The 22,686-nt window shown below is 39.4% G+C and overlaps 2 protein-coding genes across 3 annotated transcripts in view; both read left to right on the forward strand.

Annotated features, from left to right (window-relative positions):
- Window positions 1-14,849, forward strand: part of LOC143030317 (mucin-5AC-like) — a 39,152-nt gene extending 24,303 nt beyond the window's left edge. Inside the window, exons 2-14 of the mRNA XM_076193470.1 lie at window positions 32-114; window positions 222-345; window positions 685-798; window positions 3,557-3,670; window positions 5,221-5,334; window positions 6,217-6,479; window positions 7,049-7,165; window positions 7,508-7,678; window positions 7,975-8,031; window positions 11,544-11,658; window positions 14,340-14,447; window positions 14,568-14,681; window positions 14,803-14,849. Of these exons, the coding sequence (XP_076049585.1) occupies window positions 82-114; window positions 222-345; window positions 685-798; window positions 3,557-3,670; window positions 5,221-5,334; window positions 6,217-6,479; window positions 7,049-7,165; window positions 7,508-7,678; window positions 7,975-8,031; window positions 11,544-11,658; window positions 14,340-14,447; window positions 14,568-14,681; window positions 14,803-14,849 (1,491 nt within the window). The 5' untranslated portion in view covers window positions 32-81. The remainder of the gene's footprint in view (window positions 1-31; window positions 115-221; window positions 346-684; window positions 799-3,556; window positions 3,671-5,220; window positions 5,335-6,216; window positions 6,480-7,048; window positions 7,166-7,507; window positions 7,679-7,974; window positions 8,032-11,543; window positions 11,659-14,339; window positions 14,448-14,567; window positions 14,682-14,802) is intronic.
- Window positions 14,830-22,686, forward strand: part of LOC143031278 (macrophage mannose receptor 1-like) — a 46,311-nt gene continuing 38,454 nt past the window's right edge. For both annotated transcript variants that reach the window (XM_076194909.1, XM_076194910.1), the window contains exons 1-8: window positions 14,830-14,915; window positions 15,403-15,656; window positions 17,016-17,132; window positions 17,725-17,871; window positions 18,010-18,060; window positions 20,242-20,356; window positions 22,011-22,118; window positions 22,228-22,341. In XM_076194909.1, coding sequence (XP_076051024.1) covers window positions 14,891-14,915; window positions 15,403-15,656; window positions 17,016-17,132; window positions 17,725-17,871; window positions 18,010-18,060; window positions 20,242-20,356; window positions 22,011-22,118; window positions 22,228-22,341 — 931 coding nt within the window. In that variant the 5' untranslated portion in view covers window positions 14,830-14,890. The remainder of the gene's footprint in view (window positions 14,916-15,402; window positions 15,657-17,015; window positions 17,133-17,724; window positions 17,872-18,009; window positions 18,061-20,241; window positions 20,357-22,010; window positions 22,119-22,227; window positions 22,342-22,686) is intronic.

The following is a 22,686-nucleotide window of genomic DNA, read 5'->3' on the forward strand; positions in this document are numbered from 1 at the left end:
AAAGTTCTTTATTCCTTTTCTTGCCTTGCAGGTGACGTCACGTCGATTTGCTAACTTCCACCTGACTGACAAAGCGACGCCATGACTCTGCTCGCCGCCATCTTTGTCGTCATGGTAATGGACAGTATTATAATAATCAAAACTGTTATTATTATTATTACTATTGTTATTACTATATTATTGTTATTATTATTATCATCATCATCTTTACCCTTCTGCAGTTGTCATGCGACATTGTCAACGGCATCGACCTCTTCTTAGCTTCAGACGAGCCCTTCTTCTTCAGAAACCCGGACTCCGAGATTCCTCACGTACGACACTCACGACGCGCCATCGACGCCACGGGTGAGGGATCGTTACGAAGGAAGAGCATGCTGACTGAGTGCGAAAAAATGATAATAATGATAAATAAATAAATAAATAAGAAATGAATAAAAATGATAATATGAAATAAATAAATAGGTAAAGTTATATAATAAAGAAATAGGTAAATAGTAAATGATAGTAAAGGGACAGATAAATAATAATAGATAACGATAAACAGACGAAGAATAACAAACAAATAATATAGAATAATTGTCAGGCATCACAACATTTTGTTTAGGATCAAGGAGCAGCTAGTCGTGTATTCTTGGTGAAAAAAAAAATATATCTCCTATTAATTCACTAACTCTTCTCTTTCAGATTGTTTTATTCCGACTACCTTGTGGTTCATCGCAGAGGGAACTGAGATTTTCACCCAATGTGAATCCTTCGTTTGTCATAACAGCAAGATTGTTTCCAAAGGTCGCCAGACTTGTAAGTAACTGACAAAGACGACAAACTGAGTTTTCGACGTCGCGTCGTTAGATCGGTGACGACTATTGACAGCTCTTCCAGCCTTTTGTTTATTGGCCAAGAAGCTTCTAGATCAGATGTTCTACAGTCTGTACACTTTAAGGAGTCAATTCAAAGTGTGGCATACGTCATAATCTACTACTATAGTCAACGCAACGAGAAACCTCATATGCCATGTCTAGACTCGAGGAAACGAAACCTTTGTATAGAAAACATTGCTTTGATTTTTACTTCAGTGGTGGTGTGTGACAAAAAATTATAATATAATTATATGTGGCAACATTATAAAATCATAATAGAATTATAAAATAAAGTAGAATTATGAAATAATTATATGTGGCACCACAGGGGGACTCCCAGTGCTCCGCCCTAACGGCCATTTCTCAATGCAACGGGTATAGCCATGATGCCATATCACCCTTTGTACGTGCCTCTCTCTCTCTCTCTCTCTCTCTCTCTCTCTCTCTCTCTCTCTCTTATTTTCCATCTATGTGCTATTTAATTTTCCTTAATCTGTATAGAATAAAGGAAGTTGTATATATATTTTCAAATTATAACAACGATTTGAAGAAATTCTATGATATGTGGCACAGCGCCTTTCCTCCATGACGTCACGTCGACTTGTGTCACGGATAAAGTGGGATAAGATGGATATTCGTTATTATCATCCTAAAAATATACCCATTGTACTATAGACCCCTTCTTGCATGACGCAGGAGCTCTGTTGTAAATAACATAGTGTGAGGTAATAGATTGCGTGGGGATCACTGACTGGAGCTGGGTAGACATTTTTCTTGGATGCCATCCAGAATAAAAATGGCTGCTACGTGACTCCGGCTCATTTAACCCATTCAACTCCGATGACAAGATTCCTTGTCATTTGGTCAAATAAAACAAAAAATCATAAAACACCAAAATGTTTGATCAAACACCAGAAAAGTATGACGCCAGTCCTCGCTTCGCTCGCAGCGAAGCGAGGACTGACGTCATATTTTTCTGGTGTTTGATCAAACATTTTGGTGTTTTATGATTTTTTGTTTTATTTGACCAAATGACAAGGAATCTTGTCATCGGAGTTTAATGGGTTAATTTGAAGTCCACTGCTGCCTTTCACTCGAAGAGATGCACCGCCACACGACTGCAGCAAATAATAAATAATAATAATAATAGAAGGTTTATTTCAATTGCAGCAGTACACTGACAATAATATATTGCAAAAGCTGATTAAGAATATAGGACTTAGAGTATATACACTGTACAAGTTCACATAGAGTTGATAATGTGCACAATGGATGGGATGGCACTGTTTTTGTAGCGTTCAGTCCTTGGCACTTTGATTGGTACGAGCCTATTTCTGTGTCTAGTGGCGTGGCGAGGTGGTGGGGCGTCGGGTGGGAGGAAGTGACGGTGTCTAGGGTGGGAAAGCAGGTTTTCTCCAAATTTCTTTAGTGACATGAGGATAAGTCTGTCATGCATGTGGTTTCCAATGAGAACCCAACCATCAGCCTTGCATAGTGCTGTTTGTCTTAACACCGAATCTAAAGAATGGAGAAAAAAATATATATAAAAGTGCCTTTGAAATCAATCACTTTATAAACTACACCATTAATAATCAGAATGTCAAAATTCATGTTTTTGTTGGTCATTCAAGATTCAAATTTAATTAAATTTCAATTTGAGAATGTGAATATTTATATCTTAAGTTGAGCAAGACTCATCTTCAAAATGTTCTTTTTAGAAATGTGTAAACAATAGAACCATAACTCGAAACTTCTGACTTGATAAAACAAAATTGTCTGCTGTTGGTAATTGAGTGATATTGAAAATCCTGCACACGTCAACACAACAATAATAAGCTTCTAAGGACTTGAACGCTCCAGTAGAGATATGGGATCAGGAAGTTTCTCTTCATTAATGGGAATGATTTTCTACATATAATAATTTATTACCAGCATATTCGAGGTCTTTGAAGTAAATGGAAGGATACATTATTTCATGCATTGTTTCTTGTTGATCTCACAGTAAGCGCGCGAATGTAGTTTACAACAGAGTTCGTACGACATTCAAGATCCTTTACTATATGCTGAAAAAACACAATTTCAAATATCACGTAGATGGTAAATAACAGAGAGAGAGGCATGTATTAAAGTTGGTACAGAATTTATTTTTTTCATAGCCATCCTGAATCTTTTTTTTAGGCAGTATGTGAGGAAATTATCTAAATTTTGATAGGAAAACGTCATTACGCAAATCAGTCACGCCTATAAAATTTTCTTTTTGGATATTTTTTAACTCCCATCCCTCATCAAGTAATTTTTCATCCATTATTTTGTAGATCGCAGCCAACATATATTTGGCACTGCCTATCTTATACTTGGAATGACCCGCGCCGACCGTTGAGAGTTCGTTTGATTAAAAAAAGACTTTGGTTACAATATTCTATTTTAAAATCTCCAAATATCAAATTACCTTTCATCATATGTAGCAAAACTGAATGATGAATTAAGAGACTGCAACCCTATACGGATATTAGACATACTGTTCTTAGAGAAGTTTAGATTTCTGTAAGCAAAGTCATATTCTAGATATTCGAACAAAAGTTGAAGGCAGGATGTCGGAATATAACCTGACAACGCTCCTGGCCTAGTTTGATCAATTTATTTATTAGTTTGTTTATTTATAAATTTGTTTATCTACTTATTTGTTTTTTCCTCCTCAGGCTGCGAGCTTGACGGCATTAAGATAATAGACAGACAACGTCGTTTCATCGACTGCAAAGAAAATATCTGCGTGGAAGGAGAGTGGGTGGAGAGCAACGAAAATGATCCAGAGTGTATGTATCATTACAATATATCTATATCATCTTTTTACAATTTTATTCACATGATCAATTCCTCTATAGTTACATGTTTATATTATATTTTTCGTTACAGTTTGTTTATTCACATGATCAAATCCTCTATTGTTACAACTTGTTACATTTTTGTTACATTTTTTTATACGCACGATCCTCAATTGTTTCAACTTGTCATTATATTTTCGTTACAGTTTCTTTATTCGCACGATAATATACCTATTGTTACAACTTGTTTATATATTTTGTTACATTTTGTTTATTTGCATGCTTGATTTTTCTATTGTTACAATTTGCTTATATATATTTTTATAGTTTATTCACATGCTCACTTCTTCACCTAATTATTGATTTATTCGCTCGTGCACGCCTTTCTTTCGTGGCCTGTGATAATGCAGAGACAGCATCACAACCAATAAAATTGCATGGCGAATTTTCTTGAAAATGTCACTGGACACCAACGCGTTATAAAGAAATTTCTCGGGAAAGCTTCTGTTGGCCTAGTTTCTCATAGCATTGCCCTATTCAAACATTAATCAAGGAAGAGTATTTTTTTTTTTTACGTGGTCTACGAGGCTCGTTCGGAATTAATGTATCACAGTGATGCCCAAGTCAAGGTCCGAGGAAAGGATTCGAACAGACGCCTAATTCGCCACGCGGTTATCAGATGCGCGCCTGATCGACATTGTGGAATTAGTACCAAATGTAGACGTAATTGAAACAAGCTTTACCCACGTTTTTTTTTTTTTTGGGGGGGGAGGGGGCTAAGTTTTTGATTGGATGAAATTGCTCCATTCCCATTGGAAAGAAAAGAAAGCGAGAGAAAGGACGATATGTCATTTTAAGGAGACTTGAATTTACAGTATATGAATTCTGTGTCAACACTGTGAAGGCACTAGGCTAGCATGCTACCTGCTTTTGCTACTTCCTCTGAGTAGAAACGACTTCGGTTACAATATTCTAGATTTCCGTAAGAACATCTCAGCAATGTGTCTAACATTCGTATTTTAGGTTTAATTTCTCTTAGTTCTCTTAGTTATTCAGCTTCTCATTATGTGACGCAAGAGTAATTTGACATTTAGGAAATTTAAAAAAATCGTAACCGAAGTCGTTTCTACTCAAACGAAGTAACAACAGGAACCAGAATGCTAGCGAGAAATGACTTTAAACGAAATTTTTGGTCCCTTTGATGACGTCATATCGTTTGTTTTTTCATTCCGAATGAACTGACCCAATATTGTACATACTAAGGGCTCTTTCCCCCTAACAAAGGAGGTAGCAAAATAAAACAACAAATAAATAAATAAATAAATAAACAAACGAATAGATAAAAAAAAATTAAATAAAAAATAAATAGAATAGATAAAATAAATAAAATAAACAAATAAACAACCAAATAAATAAATAAAATAAAATCCCCTCTCATCCATTCCATTCCCATCCACCCACTCCACTTTTATCTTGGCTGCTCCTAGATGACGGGCGACTTATCACTTAGCTTGCTCCATCACTTTTTTGGTGTGTTGCAGGCTGCAGCTTTGAAGACACTCCTTACAAGAACGGAGACACGCTTGCTGTGGGCTGTGGAGCTACTGAGTGTGCAGAAGGACGTTGGATACCTTCCCTTTATACTCAAGGCTACTGTAAGTATTACTCAAGCTGTTAACCCATTAAACTCCGATGACAAGATTCTTGTCATTTGGTCAAATAAAACAAAAAATCATAAAACACCAAAATGTTTGATCAAACACCAGAAAAATACGACATCAGTCCTCGCTGCGAGCGAAGCGAGCGAAGCGAGGACTGATGTCGTATTTTTCTGGTGTTTGATCAAACATTTTGGTGTTTTATGATTTTTTGTTTTATTTGACCAAATGACAAGAATCTTGTCATCCGAGTTTAATGGCTTAAGGGATCGCAGTGGGTTAATAAGTCTCATTTTACAAATGTGCCGCTACATTATACCTTCCTTATTGTTTAACAGATTACGAGATCACATGAAGAATCGTCGACAGGGTGGCAATTCTTCGTGTGGTTTATCCTAGAGTGACAATTCTTCATGTGGGCTATTCTAGGGTGACATTTCTTCATGTGGGCCATCCTGGGTTTACGATTCTTCGGCTGTATAACTTGATGACAATAAGCATAACCATCATTCAACCTAAACTAATCTTTATTCTACCGTTGATATTCGGCGTACTGGGGTGACAAATCTTCAGTTAGGATCTCATGGTGTGACGAATCTTCTTGTGACCCCATTCCTGATTAACATTATGAGAAAGGAAGATATTTTGAATATGTAAACACGAACACTTTATTCGATATGAATATAAGTCAACCAAATTAAGTTATCCCCCCCTCCCCCCCAATGGTACCCCCTCCCTCCCTTTTGGATGCCACCGGGCAACGAATGTAGGGAAATCTGTGTTGTTTTTCTTGGCGTACCCCCCTCCCTCCCTTTTGGATGCCACCGGGCAACGAATGTAGGGAAATCTGTGTTGTTTTTCTTGGCGTTCGGAACGCAGGCAGATGCGGGCGTGTATACATGGATCCCCACATGCAGACCTTCGACGGTGACTACTTCTCGTGGCAACTCCGCTGCAACCACACCATTGTCCAGACAGTGAGTCTTGAGGACGGGAGTACCCACGAGCCGAAGACAGCCGTGTACTCGCACTTCGTAGACTGCGGCGCCATATTCAGAGAAGGCCCTGCTTGTGTCGCCACTTCCGTCTTCAGAGACACGCCCAACTCCATCTTCGTCTTCCACAAAGGCGTCGACAACAGGGTAAGTTAACCTCTTCGGTACGATGATCACCTACGTAGGCGTCATGAGGGGCGAGTGGGTCGTCGTCTTAGCTCTATATATTTTGTAGTTGTACACGGGTTACCCCCCCGGATTCTGTGAACGGGTTTGATTACATTTTCTGTGTTTACCATCACTCAAGAGTAAAAGAGAACGAGTAATACAGCAGTGGTTTTATATTTCATAATGCGAGTAGTGTGATGCATCGTACATATGGCAGGAATTTGACTCGTCCTGAAGTGGTTAACCCATTAAACTCCGATGACAAAATTCTTGTCATTTGGTCAAATAAAACAAAAAATCATAAAACACCAAAATGTTTGATCAAACACCAGAAAAATATGACGTCAGCAGCGAGCGAAGCGAGGACTGCTGACGTCATATTTTTCTGGTGTTTGATCAAACATTTTGGTGTTTTATGATTTTTTGTTTTATTTGACCAAATGACAAGAATTTTGTCATCGGAATTTAATGGGTTACACTTCTTTTCGAGCAAGACGCGCGAGGCCAGTAGACGAGTAGTGCCATCGTGACACGTTCCCTTTCTGCAGGTCTGGCACAACGGCGAGGAGGTGAACCTGGAACCCAGCGTCATGATGAAAGTGGCAGGATCCTTGGTCTGGATGGTGCCCGGTGGGGTCAGAGTCCAGGGCACTTCGTCCATCTTGGTAGGAGGAACAACATTCTCTCCCCCTTATTTTGGTATCAGCCGATCTCGAAGAATTTAGATCCAACGTTCTCAGTTTCAGTTTCCCCAGTCTGTGTATACGAGTGCATATTGTTTTAATGATGCCGTTTTTTTTATGGAGTTATACATTCGATTATGGATGTTTATTTCCTTATAGATGTTCTATTCTATTTCAGTTTCCCCAGTCTGTGTACGCTCGCTCATGTTGTTTTAATAATATCGTTTTTTTTATGGAGTTATACATTCGATAATGGGTGTTTGTTTCCTTATAGATGTTCTATTCATAGCTAGGAATGATGTGGACGATCGGTGTACCCAACAGGTTGAGTACCACGCTCGAGGATCACCCTCTGTGTCGGTGTGGGTGCCCCCGGCACTTCGCGGTCGCGTCGAGGGGCTTCTGGGTAATTTTGATGACATTCCCGACAACGACATCCAGCGAGGACGACACGGACCTGCTAACTCTCTGCCCTTCTTCGCTGGGTCATGGATGGTGAGTAGGAGGAGGAGGGAGAAGAGGAGGACGAAAAGAGAGACGAGGGTGAAGAAAAGGAGGAATAGAAAGGAAAGAGAATGGAGATTAGATTGAATAAAGACCAGGGGGAAGAAGAAGAAAAAAAAAAGACAACGAGGGGGAGAAGAGGAAACATTTGGAGAAAGAATAGCTAGGAGAACATCAACTCGTCCTTTTGAAATTATTCTTTTCATGTTCATTTTTTCATTCAAATCTATCTCACACTTCCTAAGGTCAAAATCCATTGACTTACACTTGCCCTCTAACTTTCGTAGGCCAAGGAACAACCTGACCCAGAGGAATGCAAGAATCCAGATTTAACTCAAGCAGATGTAAGTATTGATAAGTATTTAAGACAAATGATTTGGATGATGGAGAACATAAACACAGGGGAAGGTACGGAACCCTAAACACTCTAACGTTTCGTTCGCATAGAGTGTTTAGGTTTCCATGCCTTCCCCTGTGTTTATGTTCTTCATCAGATGTAAGTATATTTGCATATTTCGTCCCCTCTTTTTTTTTTGTGAAGAACACGTGGTACATTTTCTAGTTTGCACATCCCTCTCATATACCGCATCCTTCTTTATTCACACCTCCTCCACTGGCATGTTCTTTTTGCTTCCTCCTAGCAACATATGTTGCATCTTTTCTTAGTTCCTCCCAACACCGTCTCTGAAAAGTCTGCTCTGTTCGTGTGAACCGTTGACGAGAAAACGGAAACTTGGTGCCGAAACACAGAGCCTTACATGCCTAAGAGCCACCCCGGGGCAGAGTTCTCAATGACGCCGCCCCTGATCAAAGTTCTCAGTGATGCCACCTCCCCCCCCCCGCCTTCCCCCATCACCATTTCCCCTCTTCCCCATTCCTTACTGCCTATTATAGCTATTGGCTTGCGAAATGATTGAACAAATCTTAAATTTTTTATCTAATGTCCCTATTGCAGAGAGGATAAGGGAAAAATATTTCATATTCTGTTGATTCTAACTGAAAATTCGTATATTACGGTAAGATATTCAGGACTCCTTTGACTTCTTTTTTTATTATTATTATTATTATAACTATTTTTTCAGCCTTGTGGGCAGCATGTCCAGACTAGAATTGCCCCCCCCCCTAAATGTGCCGCCCCAAGGCAAATGCACATCCCTCGTGTGAAGGTCCTGTTTATGTGTACTGTATAGGTAGGCCTGCGTTATCTACGCTGCCAAACAAGCGTTAACCCACTCAACTCCGATAACAAGATGTCTTGTCATTTGGTCAAATAAAACAAAAAATCATAAAACACCAAAATGTTTGATCAAACACCAGAAAAATATGACGTCAGTCGCGAGCGAAGCGAGGACTGACGTCATATTTTTCTGGTGTTTGATCAAACATTTTGGTGTTTTATGATTTTTTGTTTTATTTGACCAAATGACAAGACATCTTGTCATCGGAGTTGAGTGGGTTAACAAACATGGTTAGGCTTAACTTGGCCCACATTGGAACACGACAGGGCATCCAAATCCGATAAATCTTCTTCACTCGATGTGAAGTCACTCTCGTATTGCGAGCTGGCCATGTTGAAGAATGTAAACAACAGTCATCAGTTCCCCTGGCGGTGGGAGATGGAACGACGACATTGAAAAGTTCGTCTGCTATCAGGCACTTTTAAGATCATGCAATTTGGATAAAATCATGACTATGAAATGCTAGAAACGTGCTGCGTTTTGGTGTTCTAACTCCTTCTAAGTTATATTTCCTTACATGAAATAACAAAAATAAACAAATACAAAACCTTCTCAGTTGACTTACAGTCCCGTACTCAATGTCGTGCAAAGGCCTGGCGATACATTGTATGCTCCTAAGATTCAAATATCAGGTCCAGTTATCGAGAAATACGATGAGGAAGGAATATATTTGGAGTATGTAAACACAGATGTAACATAAACACTTCATTCGATTCAGGTACAAATCAACCAGATTCATTAAGTTCTTGAAATGCTTTCAGGAGACTTCACGTCCACCATCTCAATGGCCAGGGCCATGGCCTCTTCTGTGGCACCGGGCCACGTCCCCCGTCCTACACTGATACAATATAAAGAGTTGGCCACTTTAGTTTGGCCGCGGTTAGTGCTCCCAAACTATAAAAGCTTAAGAGACAGGTTCATACCGAGATAAAAGTCCGGTAAGCCACATACTATACTATACCAAAGAAGATTTTCCGTAGGCCACATGCTACACCGGCAACTATTTTGTTTTAATAGTTTGGGAGCGCTAACCGCGGCCAAACTAAAGCGGAACACACATAGGAACGAACCCAGCTCTGAATAATAATAATAATAATAATAATAACAATAATAATAATTCTAGTGCCCTTACATGGGGGACAGGGGGGGTTGCATATGCCCTAGGGCGGGAATTCTAGTCTGGAGATGCCGCCCACAAGGCTGATAAAATGATTATAATAAAAAAGGTCAAATGAGCCCTGGATATTTTACCGCAATATACGAAATTTACGTTAGAATCAACAGAGTATGAAATGTTTTTCCTCATCCTCTCGGCAATAGGGACATTAGATAACATTTTCAAAACCTGCTTGATTATTTCGCAAGCAAGTAGCTATAATAGGTAGTAAGGAATGGTGGAAGTGGGAAGTGGTGATTGGGGAAGCGGATGGGGCGGGGGGGCGTCACTGAGAACAATGCCCCTGTGCGGCGTCACTGAGAACCTTGCCCCGGGGGCGGCACATATAAGGGCTCTGTATCAGTCTAGAGCAGTTTCACATTTTTCAGTCGACCCCCAATATAATCCTCAGGATACGACCGCGACCCCACTAATCTATTTGTATATGTGTTAATATATATATGACTATCTGACTAGAATCATCAGTGACGGTGTAGCCAATCAAATAATTCCGACAGTCGTCCCCGGATTCAAACCGAGGTTTGATTAATTCCCAGGTTGGAGAATTTTAGACACCCGATAGCTTAGTTGGTAGAGTATCGGCTTTGCGTTCTCGCAAGCCCCGGTTCGAATCCTCGGACGACTGTCGGAATGATTTGATATATGACTAGTTGTTGACTATAGAATGTAGGGGATAAGTATAATGAATATATGTGTAAGAAAAGTAATGTAAGGTTGTAAAAGACAGAGTTATTGTCGTTGAATTTTATCATAGCAATACGAACTTAAAGATTTAGCATACACGATGTCTTGGAGACCCCAGGGTAAACGCTTGGCGACCCCAGGGTTGGGAAACAGTGGTCTGTAGTTTCTTCCCAGAGAGATCTGCGGAAGAGGTTGGAGACTGATACCAGCGATAAGAGCTTCCAGTCAGTGACACCTGACGAAACAATCATTGTGTAATTTCCTTCATAACTCATGTATTTGAAGAACACCCGCCACATCTTTCTTCCACTTGGAAAGAAAATGTTGCTGGTGTACTGGTAATGAACTCGCCTACCAACCAAGTAACCTTGAGTTCAGTCTCCACACGGGGCTGAAAAGCACCAAAGGACTGCGGGCCGGCACTCCAACTCTGATGGGCAATGGGTTGTGTGTGTGTGTGTGTGTGTGTGTGTGTGTGTGTGTGTGTGTGTGTAAGGTCACAGCATTACCCATAGCTCGGGTCATATATGTGCTCTGAGATCTCTTCCGGGAAGGAAATAGCTGCCAATCACGAGTCCAACACGTGATCCAAGACCATGGTGAATCACATATGCATGTACACACACATACATACATACACAGAGAGAGAGAGAGAGAGAGAGAGAGAGAGAGAGATGCACAATACATATAAACTTGAAATCTCCTCACAGACCCATGCTTTTATGACCTGTCCTGAGAGCGTCATTTTTCCCTGCAGGAGAACTTGTGCGAAATGATTTCCATGAAAGAGCGGAGACGGCTGAGGGATCTTTGCAAAGTCAGGCTGGCTGAGTACTTCTCCGACAATCCAGGAACTCGAAGAAGTCAGTTAGGTAAGACACCGCATTTTTTTTAATTTATTTATTTATTATCATTATTTTTTTAACCCATTAAACTCCGATGACAAGATGTCTTGTCATTTGGTCAAATAAAACAAAAAATCATAAAACACCAAAATGTTTGATCAAACACCAGAAAAATATGACGTCAGTCCTCCTCGCTTCGCTCGCAGCGAAGCGAGGAGGACTGACGTCATATTTTTCTGGTGTTTGATCAAACATTTTGGTGTTTTATGATTTTTTGTTTTATTTGACCAAATGACAAGACATCTTGTCGTCGGAGTTTAATGGGTTAAGGCTATCGACCTATAAGGGGGTCATTAAGCCTGGTGTGGAGATGTTCAGTCTCTACGTTTTTTTCGTTTTCTTCTATACACCGCATAGACCTTTTGGGGTTTCTCTAGTGGACTTTGGTTCTGGAAAAAATTGTATGTATTTATGTAATTGTAATATACAGAGAAGGAGCTTTGTATAATACAGTTTTTACCTCCATCGATCAAAATTAGGTTTAAAATTATTCATGGTTTTAGACTAAACTTGGCTCTTTTTATGCTATTTCATGAGCTGAAATATATGTGTGGGTGATCAACTTGGTTGCTGATCTTTGATTTTTTTTTCTTTAATATCTAGGGTGGATTGGGCTCTCTATTTTTTCACTTCTTACTTCTTATTGTGAAAAAAATATCTTATGTTTGTAACAGGATCACGATTTGTAGCTCATTTTTATGAATATTTTTTATGTGATTAAGGCCGCGTTTACAACCGAGCGAGTCCGGGCAGATTCGCGCCAAATGCTGTGAATTTGAATACCTAGGAGACGACTTTGTTTGCGGCATTCTAGAAATCCCTAAAAACACTTCACCAATCTGTCTAACATTCGTAAATGTTTAGCTCCTTCCATTTTGCCGTTCAGTGTACGAATATACGACGCAAATAGTAATTTGACTTCTGAAGATTGAAAAAAAAGGGAAAGATTGCAACCGACGTCGTTTCTACTCAAACGAACTCACAACGGTTGAAGAAAATAAACTCGGTGTAAACGCTGCCTAAGGGGTGACTATAGTTGTTAGATATTCGCTGTCTGATGCATGTTAACAGTCAGTAATTGATTATTTTGGAGTTGAATCAATATACTTGAAGTTCGGATAAAGAAAAGAACACATAGTTCGAAATAACAATTACAAATGCCGAGGATAACACAAAAAAGCATGTAAGCTTATTTCCATAGTGGTGCTCACAGTACATCTGGTGTGTTTATCGGGTGATAATTCGTCAGTGACCAGTAATCCATCTTATTGTTTAAAAACTTTCACTTCCAATTGCATAAATCATATATGTACACATAGGCTACATAGAGTTTGATTAGGATTACATTTATAAATGTAGACGAAAAATATTGACGCATGTAGACGATGCAAAGATAATAAGAATAGTGAGGCGAGGACTCTTTTTACTAAAGGGTTTAGATAGAATATATGCTTGGATCCAAGATTAGATTTCACTGTCAAAAAAATACAAAGTATTGGAAATGGGAAATAAAAAAATCGTTGAATTGATTAATGAAAAGTGAGATAACAGCTACAGTATCAAGATAAATGTAGGTTACTAGTAAGATTGTGAGGAGAAATATGGATTTTTTTTTCTTTTCTCAACCCGTTGTGAAATTTACCAACTAAAGCACTTAAATGTTAGGTTTTCGATCAGACAAATGTCAATAGACTACATTCAGTTCAGAGAGAAAAAAAATATATATACTTTTGTATTTCCGTGATTTTCACGCCGGACAGGCAGTGCGTTACTAACGCAGTAACGCAAATACCCAGCTCTGGTAATTTTATGTTCAATATTAGGGAATATTGATGTTGTAATTTAGGCAGACCCGTGCACGTTACTGTTAAAAAACAAAATTCATTTCCAGTTCCATAAATGGCTACATATAGTTTAAGATACATTTACAAATGCAGATGAAAAATATTTGACACATGTATACGATGCAAAGATCATGAGGTTTAGAAAAAATATATATGCTTCGAGCCTTGAATGTAAAATTGATCTCACTGCCAGAAAATACAAAGTATTGGAAATGGGTGATAGAAAAAAAAAAATTAATGGAAAGTGAGATAACAGCAAAAGTAAATAAAGAAATATATTAGTAAGATTCCGAGGAGAAATATGGAAGTTTTTCTATTCTTAACTCATTGTGAAATTTACCCACTGAAGCACTTAATGTTAAGATTTCAAGGTTAATGTCAGTATAATGTATTCAGATCAGAGAGAGAGAGAGAGAGAGAGAGAGAGAGAGAGAGAGAGAGAGAGAGAGAGATACTTTTGTGTTTCCGTGATTTTCACATTGATGATTATATTCTTTGAGTCCGCAGAGCTGGGCGCGTTACCACAGGTGAGGCAGTGCGTTACTAACGCAGTAACGCAAATACTCAGCTCTGGTTATTTCATGTTTTTACACTAGGGAATATTGACGTTGCAGTTTAGGTATTATTTTATTAAGGATATTCGTAAGAATTAAATACTTTTCAATTTAATTTTCCACCAAAATGATTCTAAAGGAAATTAAAATCGGTAACGCATTGACGGTAACGCACTACCTGTCCAGCGGTAACGCGCCCAGCTCTTCCGTGCCGAATTATGCTGACTTGCTGTTGTGATAATTACTACAGAGTCCTGCATCCAGGACATGTGTGCTTGCCGAGACGAAGCCGAGTGTCTTGAGGTCATTGCTGACGAAATATCCAACCAAAGGAAACAAGAAGATTTCGCCCTCCCAGGTGAGTAAGGCAACTTACAGCGTCAACTTACAAAGATGTCTAGCTCATATATGCACAAGTATATATATATATATATATATATATATATATATATCTTACCATGTAACTTTGTATGAACAGGGTGCGTCTTCAATGGGGAATTCTTCGAAAGCAACAAAACCCGGGACGCTGGCTGTGAGGTGTATAGATGCGCGGGAAGAGAATGGATCCTAGCGGAAAAACAACCCCAAAGATGTAAGTCTTCTCTTTCTTGAGAAAACAATAGCAACATTACTTCAGGCAAAGTAAAATATGGCTACTATTTCGAAATAAATTGTTAATATATTACTTATACGATGCTTAATTCTATTCACAGGTTGCCTTTCGAACACTGGCCGCACAAGGAAAAATCTGAGCTGGTGAATTCATGCACCGTGTCCGTATGCTCCAAAGGCAACTGGACAATGACAGATAAGACTTACGGCAAATGTACGGGTGTAAATTGACTTTTTGAATGTTAGATTTCTCTTGGCGCTATCTCTCTTAAAATGATAAGTTGTAGAATAGCTGTCTCTTTTTATAACATAAAGATAGTTTTTAGATTATAAAGGATATATGTCATTTGTATCTTGGTTTTCTAAGTTGTTTTCTTTATCATTCGTGAAATACAAATCACACGTTTCATTGAATCATGCGTGTAGGTCATATTCTTAAATGTGGTCACACACTGACTCCTTTTGGAATATAGAAATATTTCTTTTTAGATTATAAAAGGTCGCAATTTGGTTATATGTCATTTGTATCTTGATTTTTTAAGTTATTTTATTTAGCATCTTGATACAAATCACACTTCATTGAATCATGCATGTAGATAATATTCTTAAGTAGATCACACGCTGAAAAATAATCGTACTTGTAGTAGATTATAGACTGAAATGTAGATCATACGCAAAAGCCCCACTGTTTATTCTAACAGGCGGGAAATGTCGTGTTTACGACGATCCTCACTTTACAACCTTTGACGGCAAATCCTACGATTGGCATGTGAGATGCAACTTTACTTTGGTGGAACTTGTGACAAATGAGGCGGAAGATTTTGCTGCTGCCGTCTTTTCTGAATTTGAGGATTGCTCTGCCAACTACAAGGCTGGACCTGCCTGCGTGGGAACTACTGTTTTTAAAGATACCAATACCTCCGCCTTTACCTTTAAGAGAGGCGTCAACAACAAAGTGAGTCTCCTAATCTCTTATCGAGTTGTTTCGCGAAAACCTTTTCCCCCTTCATGAATGTGTTACCTAAAATAATGATCTATTTTCACTGTGATTTTTACAACAACGTTCGGCTGTATGGGAAGGGGAGCCACGCTCGTGGTGTCCCGCCTTTGTATCTCGCAGTGTCTACTTTGCTCTTAAATTCGTGAATGGTTTTTGCACACACTATTGTTTTGTCCAGTTTGTTCCAAGTGTCCACCACTCTGTGTGGGGAAAACTGTTCTTCTTCAGATCTCTTCTATAACTCTCTTTTTTGAATTTCTTTCCATGTCCTCTTGTGTTTCTCTTGTCCCGATTTAATAAGTCCTCTCTATCGAGTTTTTCTCTGCCTTTCATTATTCTGTAGATGGTCAGTAGGTCGCCTCTCTCTCTTCTTTGCTCCAAAGTTGGTAACTCCAATTTAGGCAGTATCTCTTCATATAAGCATGTGCACCAAAAGTGACACAGCATAACTGCAGTACCGGTAGATAAAAAAAGCAGAATCATTTTGGCGACAGACATCAAATGCCTCAGATATAGCTACCACACAGAAGAAACAGAACGTGATTTTTTACATTGTTTTACGCTCATTCAACCAGATTGTTTAATTTTTACACTTATCAACAACATCACTCTCGTAGTTCCTTTCTTTCATCTAATTTTTGTGTACTCATTTCTGGTACTTCAGTATTCATAGTTTGTTTCTGTTGTTCTTACCTTTCCCAACTTCTTCCATGCCCCATCACATATTTCGTTTTGCCACTGTACATCTCTGTTTCAGTTTCTTTAATCCCCCCACCTTGCATTATAGTTTTTGGAGAGTCGTCATTTCTTCCTTGTATCTTTTATCTCATTAAACTCCTTCCAGTCTTTTTCCCCCCAATTCTGTATTGCCTTTGCATAGTTGTATCTTCCTTGTATGATTCTTATTTTTGTCTTCCATACTCACATAATAGATTCATTGACTACATGATCACATTTGCCTATTACCTGTAATTCATTGTTTCAATCACCTCAGGTTTCCCTGTTAGGATCAAGTCCTGTCTTGCTGTTATGTTTTTGCCTCAATATCTAATTATTATTATTGTTTTTTTATTTCAATCATTGGGTCATCATATTCATTGCCATATTCACTTCCAAATGATAATCTCAGGGCCCTATCTTGACCACTACCATAGTATTATGTTCATCTTCATGGCATCTCTCAGAAAAGAAAGTGTTAACTTTATTAACCCCTAGATACTTCCAACTGACATTTGTTCGTCTTCATAGCATCCCATTTGGAAAGGGAAGATCTAACCTTATCAACTAAGATGCTGCTGTCTCCTCCTGCTGCAGGTGTGGCATAATGGGGAGGAACACATGGTCCTGGGCAAAACAGTTCTTGAACTGGAAGGTGCCTCTGTGTGGGCCATCAATGGCGGAATCAGAATTCATGGTGTCTCTTCACTACTGGTGAGTGTACATCTTAACATATTTAACAATATGTACTTCAATAGATTTCTTTATATATTTCAAAGATTGGCAAAAAGACCCCCCAAAATTACAAAAATTAAAGTACTTGAAAGTGCCACTCTGGAAATGAAAGAACCAAGAGTACACCAATTTGCAGTCAAGCGCTGGTGTAGGAAGAGTGTTTTGATATTCCCTTTTGAAGGAGTATAATTCATAGATGAGTAGAGACGCATCAGGGGAAGAAAGTTCCAGAGCCTTCCAGTGGAAGGTGAGAGAGAGAGAGAAAGTGTTTGCAAATGCACCTGTCAACAGGTACTCGTATTGCTTGTAATTTCGCTAAACCGGGTAGTAAGAGATAAGGCAATGATAAAGGAAAAAAATAGTCATTCAGCCAGACTTTGGTGGGATCAAACATAACAGACCAACTTCTCAAATCAAGGTAGTTGTCTTGTTCAGTGACAAGTCATCCTTGGGAGTCATCAAGCCAAAAGGTAGTGCTGCTGCTGTGCATCTTGACACAGATGGACCATTCATGCCTGGTACATTGCCATGTATGAACTGAAACGGTATCATCTCTTTTCCTTCCTTTCAGGTGGAATTTTTCAGCACAGGAAGCTCTGCATTGAGTGTATGGGCACCACCAGAGCTTAGTGGCAAGGTGTCAGGCCTTTGTGGAGATTTTGATGGTTCAAAAGACAACGAATTCAAGGACCTCTCCCCATTTGCTTCTTCATGGATGGTATGATGAAGCCTTCCTGTGGCTAATGTTGTTAAAATGAGCACTTTTGCAAGTAAATGGAATACCTTGTGAGCACATTTAACACTTCTTTACCTCATCTGAGATAACAAGCTAACTCAGTACACACTGACATTGCAGACAGAGGAACAGAAGGTAGATTGCCAGCCTCCCCAAGGAGATAACCCACAGGTAAGGCTATAGAAGTATATGTGTTAATCCGTGGTGTTAATACATGTATGTCTTCTGTGAACTTGTAATCATATAGCTGAACAGTATTGTGGTATTGACTGCCAGTACTTTAGGGATTGTTTTGGAGCTCCCTGATGGACCAGAACCACACATTTGTCTATGTTAAGAGATATCTACTCATACGGGAATGATGATACTTTTGTTCTACATCTGTACCTCCTTTACACCGTTCCCTTGAACCTTTCCTTTGCCACTTCTAAGACTTAACCTCTTCTGTATCACCCCGAGGTGGTGGGTGGTTGGAGGCATGTGAAGAATTCTGCCGCTGTGTTTCCCATGCATGTCGTAAAAGGTGACTAAGTGGGATGGAGTGATGGAACTAGTGATCCTGCTCTCCGTATATTTCTCTGATGAAAAGTTAGGGCATGGGAGAATCTGGGAGGAGGACTTGTAACTGTGTTATTAGATGTATGCAGTTGTGGCACAGATGAGAGTAAAAGGGAAGAGATTGGTGGTTTGTTTGTGAGAACGAAATTGGATGTATTGGCATTAAGTGAAACTGAGTTGAAAGGGAGGAGCGAGTTTGAGTTTAAGAGGCATGGAAGGGAAGGAATGGCTTTGCAGGTAATTGATAAGATAGGAAACTGTATGGTGGAGTGGAGAATAATGTGGGCAAAGGTGAAATTGGGATGAGGGTCTTGGTGGTGAGAAAAGTGTTAACTGGTGGAGGTAAGTCTTAAAGGAGATAGGCCAGAGGTAATGGATAGTTTTAAATATTTAGGGTCGCACATAGCATTGATTGGAGGATTAGATGTTAAGAACAAAAAGAAAGAAAGAGGGGATGTGATTAAGTTGTTCAGATTACTGAAAAGGTATTGGGGGAATGGAGGAGTAGGGGTGGAGGTAAATTGTAGAGTGAAGGGAAGTGTCATGAGAAATAGGTATGTAGGAATAGACACAAAGAGAAGACTATTTGATGGGGTGATTGTGCCCCTGCAACAGTGTCTTAATCTATACTAACTACAGTCATTGAATACACCCCAATCAAGAAAGAGAATACTCAACACAAAAGTGGCCTCATAATACTAATACAGAGCATACCTTTTTCCAACAAAACAAAAACTTAGTTATCAAAAACAAACACCTCAACAAAAATATTAAAAATCTAAATACAAATAAAGAAGAGAACTTGCAACATCACAATCATCTCTACACTTTTGACACATGCTGCTATTATTTTTTAGGGTTCTTAGATTTTCTTTGTATTGTTGATTGTAAGGAACCAGCTTGTAGATGCATTGTTTGATATGAGGTGTTTATATACACTGATCATTTTTTTCTTCTGTTGTTTGAATCCTGTGTTCTCAGCACATTTGTGCCTTTCATTTCCCTTCATGCTGATGTTTCTAGAATAGGGAATGAAGGTCATTTGCATATGAAATTTAAGTCTCAGTGTAATGGTAACTGTAGGTGCTGAATGTTCCGTGAAATGATGTGCTTTGTGAATTTGTAGAATTCTGTGATGAGCAGTATATGAGGAATTTTGGAGTTACTGTTCTCTTGTTCTCTGTTAGCCATTTTTCTCATGGTAGTGATACCATACCTATGCATTTATTTATGTATTTCATTTGTTATTTACATTATCATAGTTTTTATTTATTATTTTATTATTATGATTTTTTTTCGCATCCGACCTAGATATGGATCAAAATGTCTCCTGTCGGCATGCTCCGCCTTTGTAATCCTTTGTAATCCTTTGTGAAATTGTCTGAGTTGAGGGGATTTCATTCCCCTTCCCAGTGAGGAGCCCCATGGCTGCTATTAACCCCTTCCATACAGTGCCGCACACGTAGGCGTCATGGACGAAGATCTCGGTGGCAGCAGCCAATGCCAGCCGTACGACGTGTCATAATAATACTCGCATCATAAAATATAGTCACCGCTTATATCGATCGTTCTCTCTTCACCCGTGAATTTTGATAACCATAGAAAATGCGATTACAAAAGAATTAGAAAGAATGTCATTATGGAGGGGCGACTACAATAAATATAATCAAGACACCGATATGGCAGCCTCGCGAATACACTCACTCCCCATGACGCCTACGTGTGCGGCACCGTATGGAAGGGGTTAATATGCTGCACTGCTGATTGGATTTTTAACCTTAATCCTCTTCCCAGATGGATCTTTGTGCAGAGAAGGATGAACTCACCATCTCAGGCTACTATGAAACCTGTGAGGTCAAGCTCAAAGGAACTTTGTCTGAGAAGACGGAAGTACGGAACCAACAGCTAGGTAAACATGCCTGCATTCCTAAACAAATTTCACCAGTTGTATATTATATATACATTTATTTCCTGTTTTCCTTTCACTTTTACAAATTCCTGAGCACCTAAATCAACCTGAGGAGAAAGATGGGATCAATTTCATTATATTTCACACTTAAATTAAAAAAGCAAACAAAGCGATAGCCAAAATGTAGTGAGGGATAAGAATCTTGTCTTCTTGTGTTCCTGTTGTCCACATCACCACTCTATTCTTTTTTCATTGTTTATAGCACCTTCCACCTATCTCCTATTTACTCAGCTCTTCCTTTCTTTCCTCCTCTATAGCTTCCTTGCTCTTTCCTGTCTTTCGACAGTACATTTATAACCCTTTTCTCTTTACCTCTTATTTTCTTTATGCACTCCCTGACAGTACTCTTTCTTCTTCTTTTTGGTAATCTTTCCCTTTCCCTTTTTTTTTTACTCTTTCTTTTTGGTAACTAGTCCAACTTCATTATTTTCATGCTCTTTTCATGTATTCACCTACATACATACATACATACATATACCCAAGGCTTACTCCCCTTACACGGGGAGTAGCCAAAAAGAAAAAGGCATAGAAACCACTCCCACCCATTCCACCTCCTACACATTCCACTCCCCCCCATCCTCCTCCCACCCTCTCACCTTGGCACCTCCTGGATGACGGGTCATCCCTGCATCCTGTCCACTGTCCTGGGTCAGAAGCAGTGTCACAAGACACAGCACATCCACAGCAAGGCCGCTTCATAAATTCGGTGACCCCCCCATCTCCGTCCCCTCATACAGAGAAGGAGAAGACAGGGAGAAATCCCTTCGGGCTGCATCAAATTTTTTCTCATACATACTTCCTCACCCCCATCCCCCACCCACTCCCCCTCATGCATCACAGCACCATCTAGACATAACCCTTCTCCATTCACCCCTATCTTCTGTCCTCTCCCATCCTTTCTCCACAGACATTCCTCTCTTTTGTAATGCCCCATTCACCCTATCCATCCATCTCATCCTAGGACGCCCCCTCATATTCACTCCTTCCACCTCTGCCTTCCACACTTCTTTTACTAATCTTTCTTCACTCATTCTTTCCATGTGTCCAAACCATCCTAATACTCTTTCATCAACCCTATCTCCCAACTCCCTTTTCACCCCTGTTCTCCTCCTCACCTCCTCATTTCTCACTCTATCTAGCCTAGTAACCCCTATCATACTTCTCAGACATTTCATCTCAAACACATTCAAACTCCTCTCTTCCTCTCTCATGTTCCATTTTTCTGCCCCATAAAGTGCTGTTCACCTAAATTTAGTATATAGGAAAGGACCAATGCTTGTTAGGTCCTGTCCCTTACTCTCCAATTTATCATACCTAACTTCAAACTTATGTACAGTTTCAACTTAATCTATACCCTTGATTTTCAATTATCATATTTAAATTTGAATTCATGTATTGTTCCATTGTGGGCTATATCGAAAACTGCATTTCCTCGCATCATTTAGACATATAGTCCTTCTTAATTTGTTTTCATGAACTCTCAAAGCCCTATATTTTTAATCAAGAGATCTCTTCTGTCAGTGTAATCTATCTCTTTTAGTGACCTGAACACTGCAATCATATCACCTCTTTCTCTTCAATCTTTCCATTTCAGACTCTTGTGTGCAGGACTTGTGTGCATGCATTAATCCAGAAGAATGCCTGAAGGATGTTGCAGATGTGACCAATAACGAGTGGCATGCTGAAGCTCTTGTCTTCAATGGTATGGAAATTATTCGAGAAGTTTCCTCCCTATCCAGAAGTATGTGTCCCATAACTTACTATTGATGACTGCATACTGATGGTAACCTGTTTTTACATCACACAAACAGGGTGTGTATGGGAAGAAATTTATTACAACAATGGATCCCAGCATTACATCCAATGTCAGCTGTATCTTTGTAGTGACGGAGACTGGGTGAGACTACGAGGGACTGATCCAACATGTGAGTACCAGAAGCGCTCATTTGGAGGTTTTAGAACCATGTTGGGATTCTGTTAGATATATACACATATACATATGTACAGTGTTTAATAGGAAACAAGACTACAAGAGGAAAATAGGAGAACCTAGATGAGATAACAGGTAATCATCTGTGATAGATTATAATCTATCACCTGTGCTTGTGGTCACTGGAGGTGCCCATGGTGGAACTGGTAAGCACTCCTGCCTGGACAGAGGTAGGTCCTGTGTTCAATTCCTGGGTGGTGCCAGCTTTTCAAAGACTTTTCATCTCCAACATGGCTCAGTATTCTTAAGCATTGCACATTCCCAGGCCATGGTGCAATTG

This window comes from Oratosquilla oratoria, chromosome 12, assembly GCF_046742065.1.
Source record: "Oratosquilla oratoria isolate Oo_2021 chromosome 12, ASM4674206v1, whole genome shotgun sequence".
Lineage (NCBI taxonomy): Eukaryota > Metazoa > Arthropoda > Malacostraca > Stomatopoda > Squillidae > Oratosquilla > Oratosquilla oratoria.